Below are 19655 nucleotides of genomic sequence, written 5' to 3'. Positions count from 1 at the left end.
TTCCCTAATCCCTAAGTTTCAGATAAATAACTTGTAAAATACAGTAAGAATGAATTAACTAGAAAATGAAATAAAAGATACACATAATACAAAAGGCCAATTGTTTTTTACCAAATTCAATAGATACAAGCATACTGTCAAACCACCATAAAGTTTCTAAGCGTTTTCTCTCGATTTCTGAACTCATCTCAGCAAGGACTAAGAGTCTCAGGCAGCTCTGATCCACAAACCTTCATCAAGCAGCAGTGCCCCGACACCCTGGTGAGCAGTTTGCTTTCAGTAACCTCAGGTCTCCCTGAAACCAAGCCACCCTGTAGGGCATTTCCTTGGCATTCAGTCACACCATCGGGTTTGCATTAACAACTACAGAAACTCAAAGTATTCAAAAACATCAAAATCTGGATTTCTCTTCTGAAGTTGTATCTTACTTTCTCCCCATCTGAAATATCAGCACTTCTGCTGCTATTAGGGAGGTTCTACAATAGAAATAAGCATGAGGGGCGCCTGGGTGGCTCAGTTGGTTGAGCGTCTGCCTTCAGTTCAGGTCATGATCTCAGGGTCCTGGTATCGAGACCCATGTTGGGCTCCCTGCTCAGCGGGGAGTCTGCTTCTCCCTCTGCCCCCCACCCCCGCTTGTTCTTGTTCTCTCTCTCTCTCTCAAATAAATAAATAAAATCTTTAAAGAAAAAAGCATGGTCTCCAAGTGCCATTTGCTCTGTCCTCCTGTTGCACTTTAACGGGAAGGCCTGCACTTCTCTAAACAAATGAGCATTAATTACCTTCCCACTGAAGTTTCTGGTCCAATGTATTCAGACATCTTGTCATAATGAGAATCTTATTCGACCCTTGACTTATTATTTATTTATCCTTATTTGTTAAGGATCTTAATAAAACCTTTATTCTCAAAACTCTTTATTTAAAAAAAAATTTTTTTAAGCCCTTGATCTGAAGAAGCAGCTCAGTTACTCTAGTAAGTCTCCACAATCTAGTCACATGGCCGTATTAAAATGAGCTAAGTCGCCATATTTGGGATTAATATATTCCAAATAACCAATAAACTGGTGATGGTTACTAATGGTACAATGAAGAAGAACACTGAGTTACAATCAATTCCTCCATTACATCATTTCATGGACCCGACTGCAAAATTTGCAACACAGATTCTCTGCTGGATGATGCAAGAGAAGGCAGGAACATTTTTTTCAGAATTGAATACCCACTTGAAACCTGTTTTTTCATGTACTACAGGTGTGCCATCTGTGAAAGTGAAGTCAGCTTTTCCGTTTTTAGCCCAAACTTCTCAAGTTTCTTCCTTAAAGAGGGTTAAGCAAAATAGTTTCTATGTGCTGGCTAATTATGGTGGACAAATTTTTTTTGCTTAAAAATTTGTTTTGCTGCACCCTCAAATCAGATAAACTACAATTAGTTCACCACTCTAAAAGTTGCAAGATATACAGAGAAGACCTTGTAAACAAGAAGGATGAAATAAGATAAAGACAGACATAAACCATAGTCCAAGAAAGAATATGATACATACCAAAAGAAAATTACAATATTAAATGTTTCCTCTCAAAGGAAGGAAACATACTATCTGGTAGGAGGAATCAGAAGAGACTCAAGTGGAAAAATGGCATTTGAAATAACTTCAAATTCTCTAATTAGAAATACCTATATGAGAGGCAATAATGCAGAATACAGAGAGAAATGCATGAGCAAAGAAAGGTGGAAAGTAAAACATAGTAAAGGTGATCACAGTTAGCTAAGCAGAAGTAGAAAAATAATCCAAGTTCCCAACTTCCTTTCAAGCCATTCACACACAAAGCCATTCATCTAATTTCCAATGCAGAATCCTGTACTGATACACTTTAGATTAAGAATGCTCTCATCAGGGGGGCACCTGGGTGGCTCAGACAGTTAAGTGTCTGCCTTCAGCTCAGGTCATGATCCCGGTCCTGGGATTGAGCCCCACATGGGCTCCCTGCTCAGCGGGGAGTCTGCTTCTCCCTCTGCCTCTGCCTCTGCCTGCTGCTCTCCCTGCTTGTGCTCTCTCTCTGTCAAATAAAAAATAAATAAATAAATAAAATTTTAAAAAAAGAATGCTCTCATCAGGGATGCCTGGGTGGCTCAGTTGGTGAAGCATCTGCCTTCAGCTCGGGTCATGATCCAAGGGTCCTGGGATCGAGTCTCACATCGGGTTCCTTGCTCAGTGGGGAGCCTGCTTCTCCCTCTGCCTGCTCTGCCTGCCACTCCCCCTGCTTGTGCTCTCTCTGTCTCCTTGACAAATAAATAAATAAAATCTTAAAAAAAAAAAAAAGAAGAATGCTCTCATTAATCAGTGAATAGGACAGACCATATTTCCAAAATTACACCTACCAGGATGCACCTATTTTTGCTGTTTCTTCCTAAAGTACACATGGTCTTTCTTTTCTCCTTTCTAAACAAGCCAATCACTAGACCAGAGCTTTCCACCAGGATGCAATAAAACAGTGGTGTACAGACAACAGAATTTAATGGGTCAAGACAAAGTGGACCTCTTCAGCCTTCAAGGCAACCAGGCACAGCCAGGGATGGCTGGAGCTTCCAGGATCGTGATGTCTGGTTGTGAGCAACCTGGTTTGGGACTCCTTGTGTCCATCTCCCTTCCCTGGAGAAGGCGATTGACGAGTTACATCCCACACCTACCGCTCCTCTGTAAGACACTGAGCATAGCCAAGGAGTTGCTCCAGCCCCTGGACACAGATTTATTAGCTATCTGTAGAGCATATCACCCTCCCATGAAGCTCACAAGAGATTGTTTTAGATGTCCAAGAAAACCGTGCACAGCCAAAGGTGCTGACAGCTTGGAGGAAGGGGGGGAAGGGAGATCCTGGAAGGCTACAGATGATGACCTCAAATCTCTGCCTTCACATATATCAGATATTTCTGTCCACTGGTAACTGATGTATGGCTGTGGTGGTATCCAAGCTAGATACAAGGTGATCACTCAAAAACTGTATGCATATACTGCAACATAGTTTCATCATTATTTAGAAATATTTGATATGAAACATTTTATTGATTTCTAAATCAATTTGTTTACCCTCAGAAATTTTGACATTATATTTGTCATGAGAAGAAGAACTATTAAATTTTAATTTCAACTCTTGCAATTTTGAATGGTTACAAAAAACAGTCTAAAAATTTTTAACTCTTATTGGGTGAACAGTTTCTTACCTACAGAGACTATTCAAGAATTTTAAGAGATCACCATTAAAAAAATCTAGATTAGTAACTGCATACAGGCATTTCAACCATAAAACTTGATATTAAAAAACGTTACCTATACCCAAAAAAGGAAATTAAGAAAATAATTCGATTTACAAAGAAATTTGCTGCAAAGTAGTAAGAGAAGACATAAATACATGGAAAACATAGCATGTTTATGAACTGGAAGACAATATTGTTAAGATGACAATACCACCCAAAGCAATCTACAGATTTAGTACCAAAATCCCCATAACATTAATTATAACAGATCTCCACCAAAATCCCAATAACATTATTTTTTGCAGAAATAGAAAAACTCATCCTACAACTCATATGGAATTTCAAGGGACCTCAAATAGCCAAAACCATCTTGAAAAAGAACAGATTTAGAGAACTCACATATCCTGATTTCAATACTTACTACAAAACTACAGTAATCAAAACAGTGTGGCATAAAAAACAGAGATAGAGACACTGGAATAGAGTCCATAAATAAACCCTCTCATACATGGTCAAATGGTTTTCAACAAGGGTGCTAAGACCATTCAGTGAGGTGGGCGCCTGGGTGGCTCAGTTGGTTAGGCGACTGCCTTCGGCTCAGGTCATGATCCTGGAGTCCTGGGATCGAGTCCCATGTCGGGCTCCCTGCTCAGCAGGGAGTCTGCTTCTCCCTCTGACCCTCCCCCCCTCATATGCTCTCTCTCTCTCATTCTCTCTCCCAAATAAATAAATAAAATCTTTAAAAAAAAAAAAAAGACCATTCAGTGAGGAAAGGACACTATTTATCAACAAATGGTGCTAGAAAACTGAATATCCACGTGCAAAAGAATGAAGTTGGACCCTTACCTTATAGCATACACAAAAATTAACTCAAAATGGATGAAAGACCTAAACATAAGAACTAAAACTATAAAATACTTCCCAAAAAACATAAAGATAATTCTTTATGACCTTGTATTTGCCCATGGATTCTTAGACATTACACCAAAAGCATGAGCAATAAAAGAAAAATCGGACTTTATGAAAATTTTAAAATTTTGTGCATCAAAGGCATCTATTAAGAAAGTGAAAAGGCGGGGCGCCTGGGTGGCTCAGTCGTTAAGCGTCTGCCTTCAGCTCAGGTCATGATCCCAGGGTCCTGGGATCGAGCCCTGCATCGGGCTCCCTGCTCCGCAGGAAGCCTGCTTCCCCCTCTCCCACTCCCCCTGCTTGTGTCCCTGCTCTCGCTATCTCTCTGTCAAATAAATAAATTTAAAAAATCTTTAAAAAAAAAAAAAAGAAAGGGAAAGGCCACCTACAGAATGTGAGAAAATATTTGCAAATCATATATCTGATAATCAAGAAAAAGATAAACAATCCACATTTTTTAAACGGGCAAATGTTGTGAATAGACATTTCTCCAAAGAAGAGATTCAAGTAGTCAATAAGCATGTGAAAAGATGCTCAACATCACTAGCAATAAGAGAAATTAAAATCAAAACCACAATGAGATATCACTTCACATCTACTAGGTGGGCTGCAATTTAAAAGAAAAAAAAGTAAAATAACAAGTACTGGTGGGGATGTGGAGAAATTGGGACGTTTGTACGCTGCTGGTGGGAATGTGAGATAGTGTAGCTACTGTGGACCATAGTGTGGCAGTTCCTCAAAAAATATTATATATAATTACCATATGACCCAGCAATTCCGATTCTGGGTATATGCCCAAAAGAACTGAAAGCAGGGACTCAAATAGAATTTTGTACACCCACGTTCATAGTGGCATTATTCATAATAGCCAAAAAGTGGAAGCAACTCAAATGTCCATTGACATACCAAAGGATAAACAAGATGTGGTATATACATACATGGAATGGTATTCAGCCTTTAAAAGGAATGAAATTCTGATTCATGCAACAACATGGATGATCCTTGAAAATGTTATGCTAAATAAAATAAGCCAGAGACAAAAGGACAAATATTGTATGATTCCACTTATATGAGGTACCTAGAATAGTCGAATCTTTAAAGACAGAAAGTAGAATAATGGTAACCAGAGGCAAGTTACTGTCTAATGAATACAGAGCCACTTGGGTGGCTCAGTCAGTTGAGCATCCGACTCTTAATTTCGGCTCAGGTCATGATCTCGGGTCGTGAGACTGAGCCCTGCATCGGGCTCCGTGCTGGGCATGCAGCCTGCTTGGGATTCTCTCTCCCTCTCCTTCTGCCCTTACCCCCCTCCACCCCCGCTTGTGCTCTCAACCTCTCTCTAAAAAAAAAGAAAGAGAGAAAAAGAAATGTTTAGGGTTGATGTCTATCTTAGGGATACCTGCAACTTACATTGAAACATATTTTAAAAGTGGATTGATGGATAAATGGCATAGTGGACAGGATTAGAAACATGTAAAAACAAATGTAGCAAAATGTTAATAACTGTGACATCCTGGTGGTGGGTATATAGGTGTTCACTATACAATTCTTTCAACTTCCTTGTATGTTTAAAGTTTTTCATAATATAATGGAGTGGAGACTTATGTACAAGGAAACAATACCCAAGTCTCTTGGCACCTTATGGACAGCCTTCTTAGCCTGCTGTGTACTAAATGACAGATCCCAAATCACTATCATCCTCTCTAGAATAAACCCCCGGACATCTGATCATTTTCTGACTACTACCCTGGGATCCCATCCTCTAAGGGTCAGATCCCTAGCACCTCTGCTTCACCCTCCTGGTCATAACGTGCCAAACTTCATCTTCCCTACCCATCCTTAACCACACCACACTATGAATCAGTCTTTCTAACCACATCTCTATTAATACAAAGAGATCCACCTGTCTCCCCAATCCCCAATCCTTTCTATCACAAAAAGAGTTTATGATTAATGCAATTTGGCTACTGCCCAGCTGTCCAACCCCAACTCGGACTACCATACTTCAGTCATAGCAATTTTTTTTACAGTTCTGCACCTTTGCACATGCTAATTATTCTACCTAGAAAATCTTTTCTTGCCTTATTCTCCTATTTATCCTTTTTCTTTCCCAAAAGTCATCTATGTTCCCCCATCACAATCTTTAATACTTCATACTAAAACTGCCTGTTTACATGTCTCACCCACTGGATCATGAACTTTTGGAAGAAAAAGACAGTTTTTTATTCACTTTTTAAATTCCCAATGCTTTTATTTTTCTTAAGATTTTATTTATTTATTTGAGAGAGAAAGTGGGCGAGAGAGAGAGCACAAGTTGTGGGGGAGTTGGAGAGGGAGAAGAGCAGGGAGCCTGATGTGGGGCTCGATCCCAGGACCCTGAGATCATGACCTGAGCCGAAGGCAGCCGCTTAACCAACTGAGCCACTCAGGTGCTCCCCCTCTTTTTTTTAAGATTTTATTTATTTAGATTCCCAATGCTTTTAGGGGCACCTCAATAACTCAGTTGGTTAAGCGGCTGACTCTTAATTTTGGCTCAGGTTATGGTCTTGGGGTCCTGGGATCAAGCCCATACTGGGCTCTGCACTCAGCATGGACTCTGCTTGAGATTCTCTCTCCCTCTCCCTCTGCCCCTTCCCCTGCTCTCTCTCTCTAAATAAATAAGTAAATCTAAATAAATAAATAAATTCTCAATGCTTTTACGTAATAGATGATTACAACATTTTTGTTGAATGAATGCTTGAATGATTACATTAAGGACATGAAACCTGAAAAGACTGATAAACCTAATAAAGACTCTAATAAAACAATATTAATAAAATAAAAAGGAGAGATACTGCTAAAAGACGAAAACAGTCAGAAAACGAGAACACAGAAACGAGAAACAAGCTCCACAAAGTGGCTTGTTGAAAGTGTACCTTGCTTATATCAAAGCATTTTGGGAAACTTAAGAGCTCATAGTGCATTTCTCAGACCCTCGCTGGTTCACAAAATTGACTGTATTATGAATGTACTCTGTGAACGTGGGAGAAAATAAGGGTAGCTCAGGACACCTGGGTAGCTCAGTCGGTTAAGAGTCTGCCTTTGGCTCAGGTCATGGTCCCACGGTCATGAGATCGAGTCCCGCATCAGGCTCCTTCCTTGGCGGGGAGCCTGCTTCTCCCTCTGCCTGCCGCTCTCCCTGCTTATGCTCTCTCTCTCTCTTTGACGAATAAATAAATAAAATCTTAAAAAAAAAAATAAGGGTAGCTCATGCAATTTAAGTATGGACTCTCCTTTCATTCCCAAGAGTTATCATCACAAATTACAATCAGCACCTATCCAGCAGTACTTTTCTTTTTTTTATTTTTAAAGATTTTATTTATTTGAGAGAGAGAATGAGCAGTGGGGAGGGGCAGAGGGAGGTAGGGAGAGAGGGAGAGAGAGAGAGAGAGAAGCATACTCCCTTCTGAGCAGGGAGCCCTATGTGGGGCTTGATCCCAGGATCCGGAGATCATGACATGAGCCGAAGGCAGACGCTTAACCGACTGAGCCACCCAGGCGCCCCAGTACTTTTCTATTTGATTTCTGTTCTCACTGTCTCTACTGGAAGAAAGTCTCAAAGACCTGGGGAAGGTAAAGGAAGCTCTCAATTACCTTTCATTCAATTTCATCTCAAATCCAACCTACTTGGCTTTGGTCAGTTCATTTGGCCAAATACCCTAAGGCTTTCTCCCTGTACAAAGGTCCTTACAACCTGACATTCTCATTTAAAAGAGAGAGAATGGGGCGCCTGGGTGGCTCAGTCATTAAGCATCTGCCTTCAGCTCAGGTCATGATCTCAGGGTTCTGGGATCGAGCCCCACATCGGGCTCCCCGCTCCGCGGGAAGCCTGCTTCTCCATCTGCCACTCCCCCTGCTTGTGTTCCCTCTCTCGCTGTGTCTCTCTCTGTCAAATAAATACATAAAAAATCTTTAAAAATTAAAAAAAATTAAAAAATGAAAGAGAGAGAGTACCTCCCACTCTTTATCACCTCTTCTTCCATTTTACACCTTACCCATGGGTAAAAAGCTTCCCTAAGTCCTAATACACTTTTGGTTCAAGCCTCAAAATTCACACTTAAACATAAACTGCTTATCCTCTTTTGTTTCACATTAAAGGTCATGTCTGCAATCAGAAACTACACCACTTTGGGGAAGAGTGACTGACAATGTGTGTCCCCAGTAGCGCCTAATAAAGCGATATATGCAAGTAGTTGCTTAACAATATACTCGTTCACTAACTTATTGGTGGAACTTCTCATGCAGTTCCTGGAGTTCGAGAAAGCATCAGAGAATTAGATTCCACCCAGAGAATTGGAGTCCACAGAGATGGAAGAATTCCAAACAGCCTAACACTTTCCAAAGGACTTCCAGGACCTGTCTCAGTTTCCAAATGACTTGCTGGAAACACTTCTGGCACATCCTCTTTTTTTTTTTTTTAAAGATTTTTATTTTATTTATTTGACAGGGAGAGACACAGCGAGAGAGGGAATACAAGCAGGGGGTGTGGGAGAGGGAGAAGCAGGCTTTCCGCTGAGCAGAGAGCCCAAAGCAGGGCTCCATCCCAGGACCCTGGGATCCTGACCTGAGCAGAAGGCAGACGCTTAACGACTGAGCCACCCAGGCGCCCCCTGGCACATCCTTTTAAGAAAAGAAAGGGAACTGGGGGAAAGAAGGAATGGTGCCTACATTTACCTGCTCCTGCCCTCCACCATTCCCATAGAATGCCACCTCTGTGTTTATTATCAGTTCATTCAACCTATACAAATCACAGAGTATAAATTTGAACAAGCTAAGGATTAGCTAAAAATGAATATCATTTTTAACAAGTATGATACAGTAAATACTGCATGAACTAGTCTCTCTTGTTTTGATGGTAAAAATAAAGGGATCTGCTTTTTTTTCCACTTTTTTTCTTTTTTAAATGGCATCTGCTTTTAAAGTTAACGAAAGTGGGCTTCATATATCAGACGATTGTCCAAAAAAGAAGTCACTGTACTACAAAATTTTTACTCTACAAAGACTATTTTTGAGGCATGACGTACCCTCCTGCATAGTTTCAAACTATGAAATTTTTAGGGGTGCCTGGGTGCCTCAGTTGGTTAAGCATCGACCCTTGTTTTCGGCTCAGGTCATGATCTCGGGGTGGTGGTATTGAGCTCTGGGTCGGGCTCCTTGCTCAGTGGGGAGTCTGCTTGAAAGATTCTCTCCCTCTGCCCCTCCTCCTCCAAAAAAGTAAATAAATAAATCTTTTTAAAAAAAATTTCAAGGCACAAGAAAAAAATATGATTATTTTGGATTTAAGAGTCAAGTAGTTAAGCTTTTAAATGAATTTATTTTCTATTTTAAAGTTAAAAATAATTTAGCAGTCACTTTCACTTTAAACTCTTCTCAATGTATACCTAACACATAATCAAATCCCAATGTAACATAAAGCAATCTGAACTCAACTTTTCTTGCTATGACAGATTTATATTTCAGTTTTTATGGAATATAAAAATGAAAGGGGCTTGGGTAGAAGCAAGTGATGAAAAGAAGCATTCACTTTATCACTTTATTACTTGAATTATTTATAAGGATATTCATACATTGCTTTTATAATTAAAAATATACCCCCAGAGGAACTGATGAGAAAATTGAATGTATTAACATTTTTGTATGTATTTTCCCTAAGAGAGAATTATCAAAAACCAATCAAATACAAAGTTAACAAAGACACTGAAGTAGAAGAATGCCAGGAGAGAGGAGCTTAAGAAATATAGAATATATATCAAAAGAAACTTTGCAAAAAAAGATAATAAGTGAAACATGGCATAACATACAGAGAAGTTGAATCACTATGTTGTACATCTGAAACTAATGTAACATTGCGTGTCAACTCTAAAAATTTTTTAAATAAAACAAAATAAAAAATAAATGAAATAAATCACACTAGTTTATCATATATGAAAATATCCATCAACCAAAATGTATTAATCATCTAATAACATATTCTGGACATTGTGCTACACACCACAGGGTATATTAAGATTGTACTGAGACCCAGTACCAGCCCAGTAGGAATTCACAATTGTGTGAAGAAATTGCAAATTTTCCACATAAAAAGTTAAATCATACACAAGGCAATGTGTCCCTGACAACAAATGATTTATTCTAAAAGACAACATTTTCTAGGCTTCCTTACAACTAAATGTGGTCATGTAACCAAATTTTGGTCAGTGGAATGTAAGCAGAAATGGCGTGTCTTACTTCTGGAAAGCTGATGCCACTTCCACCTCATGATCCCAGCTGACTGCTTCCGCTCCAGCATCACACCCTCCTTCCAGCCAGCAGGAAAGAAGAAAAGGGCATGGTCTCTCGCTTTGTGTATTAGATAGAGTCAGTTAGACCCAGGTTCTAATTGTGGCTTGACCAGGTACCAGCTGGGTGACATAGCGGTCAGTTATTTAATCCCTGTAAACATCAGCTAGAAAACGTAGTCTAATCTAGAAAGCAACGTGTCTAGCATATATCGTGGGAAAGGGTAGAATCGATCTGGGCGAGCCAGAGAGCTCTGCCACATTATTTCTCTAAGAATATCAATGAGAAAAAAATTATTTTGACACTTTTGAAAAACTGAGGTAAATATATGTGCAAGGCATGAATCATTTAATCTATCGATAATCCTGGGTGAGCACATGAATTGCAGGAGCTGGTCACAAACTGGTCTCTAGGGCAAGCTGCACAGAGTTCAAAGGCAGTCCAGACGACGTGAGGTTAGTCAGCTGTCATTGAGGAGGTGAGCTGGGCCTTGAAGGGTGTGCAAGACTGGGAAAGGGACGCGGAGGGTAACGGAGGCAAAACCTCATGGCAAAGGCAAGAGGGCAAGAGGAGCAGTTTGGCTGGAGCAGAAGAAATGTGGAAGTACTTAATAATCCCAGAACAGTATGAACATTGTCTATCACACGGAAAGTACTGGGAGGTAAGGTTAAAAAAGGCTAAAAAGCCATAGAAAAGATTTTGAATGCTGGAGGGAGGTGTTTGACTTTCCGGCTCAGCCAGTTACTAGAGGTGTGGCCTCCAGCCAAGTTGGTTAACAGTTGTGGACTTCAACTTCCTCATCTGTGAAACGTGGGTGATTAATAACAACCTAATGGAGTTGTAATGAGGTTAAATACTAGCCTGTAGTCAGCATTCAATAAATAGGAGGATTAATAAAAGAGTGGAGCAATCAAGGAACATGGTAATTCTTTAAAAGAGTTAATAGCAATCTGACAGCCAGGGAGCCAGGGCAGGAGTGATGGGAGGGGGAGAATCTGAAGGTAGACAGAGCAAAGCAATAATCATCCAGCGCAGGCAATGCACACGAGTTTGCACTTTAAGCTTTAGGCCAAGAAAAATTGGAGTCGACAGAGTGAATATTGGAGGCAGTGATATCAGTTAGGACTACTGCCAGGGTCCGGGCCCGGGATGAGGGCCTGAAATAAGACAGTAGCTGTGAGGCTGGAGAAAAAGACCCAGATAGGAAAGGAACTTGGTAAATGATTGCAGGTGGGAGGTGAAGAAAGGGGAAGAAAGTTCTGGCTTCTTGGACGACGGAATGGCCAGTGGTACCATGAACCAAAACAAGAAAAAGAGGAAGAAAAACAGCACAGGGCTGAGGGGAGCAGAGAGAGAAGGTCACTTTATCACACTCTTGAGAGAGTGTGGAATAGGAATGGGACTGTGGCGGTGATGCAAGGACATCCAGCTGATGAAGGTGCCCCATAACCCAACGGACATAGGGTGCTGGCATCAGAAGAGGTGTCTGGGCTGGAGACGTATAGATCTGGAAGCTCTGGGACATAAGAGTAGCTAAAACTATAGGAGAAGAAGAGCTCCCCCGGAAGTAGTCTGTGGAACAGAGTCCTGAAGAGGGTCAACACTTTCACGGGCAAAAGAAAGAGAAGCCGGAAATGGGGACATGAACAGGAGAGATGGGAAACCAGGAGATGGTGGTATCAGAGACACCAGGAGAAAGAGGGGTGGCTAATGAGTCTTGGAGCTGTTACGACTCCCAAACAGTTACAAAGACCTGAGGGGTCAGAAGGCTACTCAAATGGTTAAATACAATGCTGCTGAGTGCTCCTCAGAGAATTTATGGTGGAATTGTATGGGAAAGATTGGCTCCAGAAATGCTGACCTCCTGCAGGAATGAAGAACAGTTCTGGAAACAGTTTAAAGAAATCTGCCACTACCCAGGGTTACACTGAGGCAACAAGAAGATGGGTGGAGTTTCTGGCATGCTGTTTGTGTCTCGACCTTGATGTCTGTCTGTCTATCTGTCTGTCTGTCACTCTCTCTCTCTCAGTAGTGGACCAAAGGTCCAGAAGGGTGAAAATGGAAGGTGCTAAAAAATCTAAAAAAAAAAAAAAAAAAAGGGGGGGCGCCTGGGTGGCTCAGTCGTTAAGCATCTGCCTTCGGCGCAGGTCATGATCCCAGGGTCCTGGGATCGAGCCCCGCATCGGGCTGCCTGCTTGGCGGGAAGCCTGCTTCTCCCTCTGCCACTCCCTCTGCCACTCCCCCTGCTTGTGTTCCCTCTCTCGCTGTGTCTCTCTCTTCAAATAAATAAATAAAAAAAATCTAAAAAAAAAAAAAAGAAAAAGAAAATGGAAGGTGCTAGCAGATGCAGCCCCTCACCCTCTCCTTTCACAGCCCCTCCCAGCTAGACTGTAAACTTTTTGAGATTTATCTTCAGCAGCTAGTAGTGCACTGTGAATACAGAGGCCCTCACGTTTGTTGAATAAAAAGCCAAAAGCAAATAAGGTAATTGGCCAACAAGAGAAATAAGTGCTGGAAGACAGAAGCCAAATAGCACAGAGAAGTGGTGAAGGGGAGGAAAAATTCTTCTCTGCCCTCAAGGCCTTCCAGCTAGACTACGAATTGCATTTACATGGGACAGATTAACAGGAGAAGATCAGATTTAATAGTGTGCATATGGGGAATCCACAAAGACATGGAAATTCCAAAGATAGGCAAAATGAGGCCTTTATGTCCTTCTGACTCAAGGAGAAGGGGTAGGGGTGTGAGAGTTCCAAGGGAAAGAGCGCAATTCACAGGAAGATGAAAAAGAGGAAGTGTTTGGTAAGCAAATGTGTGCTGGGCCACTGGGAAACAATGGGACATGGAGGACTTGGATCAAACAGGCCTTGCCAGGTTCTTCCCTGTCTACCGTAACTTGTTCATACCATAATGTTGTTCTCTGTGGTGATGGTTCTCTTCCTGGATCCTCTACCTAAATTCTTTTTAGGCAGTTGCAGGAGAGATAAAGAGCTGTTCCTCAATCTGCTGGGTTTTAACTGCTTTTTAACTGAAAATAATCTTCATGCCAAAGTGGCCCGTCATGGGGCAGCCGGCCCTTGGCCCCTACAGTGGTTAGGGCTCTTGGAATCAAATTCCAACCTTAGTAGGAAATGGGCTCTACTACCTCCTATCTGGTTGTTTAACTTTGAGCAAGTTCCTTAAATATCCAACAGGAGTTACAATAGAACCCATCCTAAATGAAGCACTCACTTAAATGATCAAGGATATAACCTATTTGGCAAAGTACTTATTACTACTCAACTCACCAGAAGTCTGACCTGAAACATTCAATACATTTTTAAAGTAATTATAACTATAAAGTGACCACTTGTTATCAATCAGCGCCATCTACTAATGTTTACACAACCAGGAACTGCAGCGCCACATCACAATAAAACCATGGAGATAAAACCTACCTCTCACGGAGTCATGAAAGAGTTTAGAGAAATTAAATGAGGTCATTTATGTAAAAACATCCACCATAAAAATCAACTGGCCTCTTCTTAAAAATGTACCTGTTAAAGAATGTAAAAATGCTTGTACTCAGCACCACTGTTACCGAGCCAAAACTTCTATTATATTCATTTGGCAAAAGGAGAAAAGAAAATATACAGCTTTTTTCTACATCTATGATTTTAAAAAGCCAAGAGGGAAAAATAGTCCTCTAAAATTGTACTTACAAATCCTTCTTCTGTAATATCTGGTGGCTCTGAAACAAGATAAAATATGACATTATCTCACTCAAATCTGATTTCCTTTTAAAGGAAATGAAATAATTTGAGACAGCACCTAGCCCTGCTTTATACATGGGCAAGCTCAGTAAAATTTTGGCCCTCCGTTCATTCTCTGCACATGGATTGAATTTTAAGTTGGAATTCAAGGTGGAAGTGGGGAGGAAAGGCCTCTGGAATCCAGCTTGGTCACTAATTCACTGTGACCCTGAAGTTAACCTTGTAGGCTTCCATTATTCCGGCTGCAAAACGGAGAATTAAGCAAGACAAAATAAGACGGTGCCAATGAGGCAATGCAAACGGGGGTCGCCGGGGGCGGAGGGGGGGTGGGTAGAGGGAGGGGGTGAAATTCGCAATAAAATGCTAAGAGAGCGCAGGGGAGCCAGGGTTTGGAAAGTGTGGAAGGGGGGCGCCCGGGCGGGAAGTCACGTCCGGAGGCGGGTGTGTGGTCCCCGCCGCCGCACCTACCCGCGGTGAGCCGCTTCTGGGGCATGCCGCCGCCGTTGCCCGCGCCCGGCGCCCGCGCGAGGCCGTCAGGGCGCCATCGCCCGGCAGCGCCCGTCTCTCCCCGGGAGCGAGAGCCGGAGCGCACGCCGACGCCGCCGAGTTGCTATGGAGCTGAGACAATGCGGACCAGGCGGGCGGCGGCGCGCGCCTTCCCGGGGGCCCCGGGCCGCCGCAGCCCGTCCTCCTCCTCCGGGGCCGGGGCGGACGCCGCCGCCAGGGGCCGGGGGAGCCGCGCGGCCTCCCCGGGAGAGAGACCCGACTCGCCCGGGCCTGGTGCCTGCGGTGCCCGCGGCTCCGGCCTGTTCCCGCGCAGCAAGACCGTGGCCGCACCGTCCAGGAAACTCGGTGAATGCTAGTTAGAAATGACCCGCCGGCGAGCGCGTGCGGGAGCCAGGGCCCGAAGGGCTGGTCCTGAGAAGAGCAGGAAGAAAGGGGAGTCGGGCCTCAGGAGTTCCCTTGAAAAGGAAGGAAGGAGGACATAGTCACACACAGCGCCTGAGCTCATCCCCAGCTGTAGGAAATGCCTACACCAGAAGTCAAATATTCGTGTGCTTTAGGAACGAGATCTGCCCCCACGTTTTTGCTTCAATCTGTTACAGCTCCTGCCTTTTCAAGATAGCAAAGCTTTAAAAATTACCCGAGGAGGCCGTTGACAAGAACAATAAATCGACGATGTCCGTAGTGTGTGTTCCGGGAAAAGTTATGATGGAAGTAAAAAGTGAAATTCGAAAAAAGAAAAACGGTACTTCTAATTATGAGGAGGGGGAGGGAAGGGGGGAAGGAGAAAAAGAAGATTTTTATTAAAGTCATAGTCAACTCAAATTTCTAGTCCCGATTTCCACTTCAGGCTCTCCCTGCTCCTGAGAACCCTAAATCCAGTTGCTTGCTGCACGTACACAGTGGTGGCTCATCCTTGGATGCTTCCAAATCAAAATATCCAAAAGGAAATCTACATTTCCCCCTATTCCTTATCTTCAAATTTCATCTTTCTGCATATATCCCGTGTTCAGTAAGTGGTACCTTCATCTACCAGGTGACTCAAGCCAGAAACCCCATATTTAGACAAGGTCCTGCCAGTTTTAGGTCCTGCCAATTCTACAGTAAAGTATTTCTGGAATCTGGAATCTCCTCTCCACTCCCATGAACAACCATACCCTAAGCACAGGCTCCCATGTGGAGTGTCATAAAAAGTTCCTTAATTTTTCCCTCTTCCATTGCTTGCTTCCAGTGGGATTCCCCTTAAATCCATTTCCCGTGCTGAAAGCGAAACAATCTCTCTAAATACGAAGATGGCCTACTTAAAACCTTCAGTGGCTCCACATTTGCCTCCTACACCGCGGGGGACATCCAAGGCCTGTCAGGGTCCTGCAGGTATGTGAATGCTTGAGCAAGCAAGGAGTCAGACAATGGGTGCTTGCAGAGGAAGGAACCGGTACACCTGCCTACTTATAGTTCCTGCCTTTTCAATAGTACATAGTCAAAGAGAAAAATAAAACTATAAACCACTACTTGGACCAAACAAAATCAGAGGGCCAAATGAAATCAAGGGGGAGTAGTGGAAGCAATCAGAAAGGCAAGGGAAGGTGTGAGGCCAAAAACCACGGAAGGGTTTTGTCGGCCCTTGCAAGGATCCCAGCTTTCATCCCGAGTGAAATGCAAACCATAGAAGTTTTGAGCAGAGAAGTACTATGATCGTACTTTTATTTGAAAAGGGTCACTCTGGGTGCTATCTAGAGAATGTAGATGGGCACAAGTAGAAGCAGACAGGAGTTGACAGCGGCTCAGACCAGGGTGGTAGCAGTAACAGGTTTGAGAAAACTCAGATCCTGCATACATTTTAACGGCAGAGCCAAGGGTATTCCTGACAAGTTGGTTGTGGGGATGAAACAAAAAGTAGCTGAGAATAACTCCAAGGATTCTGGCATGAGCAACCAGAATGGGGTTGCCATCATCCGAGAAGGGAAAAGTTGTGAGTGGGCCATGTTGTGGGGGAGAGTTTAAGAAGCGTATGAGCCTTACAAGTGAAGGTTCTGAATTTGCAGTTGACATAGAAGCTTGGAAGTTAGGAGATGTAAATTTGACAGCTGACCTATAAATGGGCTTTTTAGGCATTTATTTGCTTGCACTGTTTCTGCTGCCACAGAAGCCCTTCTGGCCTTTTTCAAGCAAAATTTTCTCATTCTTCAATACTCAGCTCGAGTGTCATCTTTTCCAGTGTACCCTCCTATGAATTCCTTTCATTGGCCTCTCCTATTTTTCCTGTTATTGGGTAAAAACTCCTATCTTAAAACCATATTAATATTAAAATAATCGGTACAGAGAGGTGTGCCCACTACCTCAGTGTCACCTAGCAGACAGTAAATTCCTGGGGATTGAAAGAGATCCATCTTGGGACGCCTGGTGGCTCAGTCAGTTAAGCGGCTGCCTTCGGCCCGGGTCATGATCCCAGGGTCCTGGGATCGAGTCCCACATCGGGCTCCTTGCTCAGCAGGGAGCCTGCTTCTCCCTCTCTCCCCCTCTGCTTGTGCTTTCTCTGTCAAATAAATAAAATCTTAAAAAAAAAAAAAAAGAAAGAGATCCATCTTATTTCACCCCCAACCCCCACCCCCACACCCCTCTACTGAGTGCCTGCCACTCAGTACATATTTGTTGAAATATCTCCTCTGCATTGCAATCATTCCGCACTGTGCCCTGTTCACAGAAGACTTGTTTATCCCTGTTTCAGATAACCACACCCATAAGAAGTCAATTGTTTTATCATCAAGTGTGGCTACCACTTACTGCACACTTAACTATGGGCCTCTAACAATACCCCTAAGAGATTGGTATTATTATTTCCAACAGTCTAGGAAACTGAGACTTCCAGAGGTGAGATAATTTGTTCAAAGACAAACAGCTTTAAAGTGTTGAAGCCACAAGTTGATCCAGGTCTGATTCCAAAGCCTTTGCTCTTTAACAACAATGCTATGCAGCCTTTCCCTCTAAAAATAATCTCATGAGGGGCGCCTGGGTGGCTCAGTCGTTAAGTGTCTGCCTTCGGCTCAGGTCATGGTCCCAGGGTCCTGGGATCGAGCCCCGCATCGGGCTCCCTGCTCAGCGGGAGGCCTGCTTCTCCTTCTCCCACTCCTCCTGCTTGTGTTCCCTCTCTCACTGTGTCTCTCTCTGTCAAATAAATAAATAAAATCTTAAAAAAAATAAAAATAAAAATAAAAATAATCTCATGAGGTTTAAAAAAACAACCTAAGAATCACAAAGACCGTAACTTGAACCCAAATGTGTAGGTTTTAAGTTATTCTAATGTTTTGGTGATTTTATTTTTTTGTAATAGCTTCATTGAAATGTAATTCATATATCATACAATTCACCTATCTGAAGTATATACTTCAGTGATTTTTAATATATTCAAAGTTGTGCAACTATCACCAAAATCAATTTTAGAACATTATTACCTCAAAAAAGCAATCGCTAACCTACCCTGTGTCTTTGTGTATTTTCCTATTCTGGACATTTCATATAAATGGAATCATACCATATGTTGGGCTTTCATGACTGGTTCCTTTCACTTAGCATGTTTCTAATTTTCATCCATATTGTGGCATGAATCAGTACTTCATTCCTTATTGCTGAATAATATTTCATTGTGTGGATATATCACAGTTTGTCCATTCATCAGTTGGTAGACATTGGGTTGTTTCTACTTTTTGGCTATTATGAATAATGCTTCTATGAACATCCATGTACAAGTTTTTGTGTGGACATATGTTTTCATTTCTCTTGAATATATACCTAGGAGTGGAATTGCTGGGTCAGAGGGTAATCCTATGTTTGTTTGACAACTCTTTGTAGCCTTTTGAGGAACTGCTACACGGCTGTTCCATATTGGCTGAGCCATTTTATATTACCCCCAGCAGTGGGTTAAGGATTCTGGTTTCACCACGTCCTCACTAACATTTGTTATCATCTAACTTTTTTATTATAGCCATCCCACTGGGTGTGAAGTGGTTATCTCTTGGTGGGATTGATTCACATTTCCCTGAAGACTAGATTTAATTTACTTTTAAAATATTTTATTCTGTCTCTGCCCCCCAACTAGCTAGTTTTTCCTGAAATGCCTTTTTCTACCTTTGGTCTGTATCATTGTTGAAAACTGATGCTGTCCAAAACCAAAAGTTTATAATGGGAATTATATCTACATAAGTGGAATTAAATTTCTGTTTACTCTGATTCTGGACATATTGGTAGCAAATTTGAAGGATGTGCTTGAGATGGCCTTACTTAGAAACAGACTTTGTAGTACACCTGTAGTTCAATTTGGGGAACTCTGGAGAGCATCTCAATCTCCCTGCAAAATATCTAAAACTGTTGACGAGAAGCCAACATAACCATGGGACAGAAGTGATATCATATTAAGCTGCTGTGGACAAAAAAAAAAAAAAAATTGATTAGGTTTCAGATATGAGCCCTAAACCAAATGTTTTGAGGGCTGACCTAAATTGCAAAGATTTATTTGCACTAGGGCTACTTGATAGCCTGCTCAGGAGGCAAAGCTGCAGGGATTTATTCACTGATTCTCCCAAGTACTGCTGGAGAGATGTGCTAGTGTGTGTGTGTGTGTGTGTGTGTGTGTATCTCGACAATCACAAGCAAAATTTCAGGCATCCTACATGTTTAATGATTTAGAAGTACTAGTCCTTTCTTGAGTTTGATGTGGTAGGGTCCCACTTAAGCCTAGTTCTAAACTTTTCTGAATGTGAACAGGAATAGCACCAAAGGCTGAAATTTATATCATTGTGATTTTAATTTTTAATGGTAATGAGATTTTTTATATGGCTGAGAGTCTGAATATACAAATGGACAATGGCCAGACCCTATATGCCAATAGAACTCTGACTCAAATCTCTGCAGCAACCAGTCTTGGAAACC

The 19655-nt window shown here is 42.1% G+C and overlaps 1 protein-coding gene across 1 annotated transcript in view; it reads right to left on the bottom strand.

The window, feature by feature from the left end:
- Nucleotides 1-15143, bottom strand: part of RGS22 (regulator of G protein signaling 22) — a 149131-nt gene extending 133988 nt beyond the window's left edge. The window contains exons 1-2 of the mRNA XM_078071665.1: nucleotides 14694-15143; nucleotides 14175-14203 (exon numbers count right to left, since the gene is read on the bottom strand). Coding sequence (XP_077927791.1) covers nucleotides 14175-14203; nucleotides 14694-14718 — 54 coding nt within the window. The 5' untranslated portion in view covers nucleotides 14719-15143. The remainder of the gene's footprint in view (nucleotides 1-14174; nucleotides 14204-14693) is intronic.
- Nucleotides 15144-19655: the final 4512 nt, after the last annotated feature.

Source organism: Halichoerus grypus, chromosome 5 (assembly GCF_964656455.1).
Source record: "Halichoerus grypus chromosome 5, mHalGry1.hap1.1, whole genome shotgun sequence".
Classification (NCBI taxonomy): Eukaryota; Metazoa; Chordata; class Mammalia; order Carnivora; family Phocidae; genus Halichoerus; species Halichoerus grypus.
Note: the sequence above shows the minus strand (reverse complement) of the source record. Positions and strands in the feature narration are given on the sequence as shown.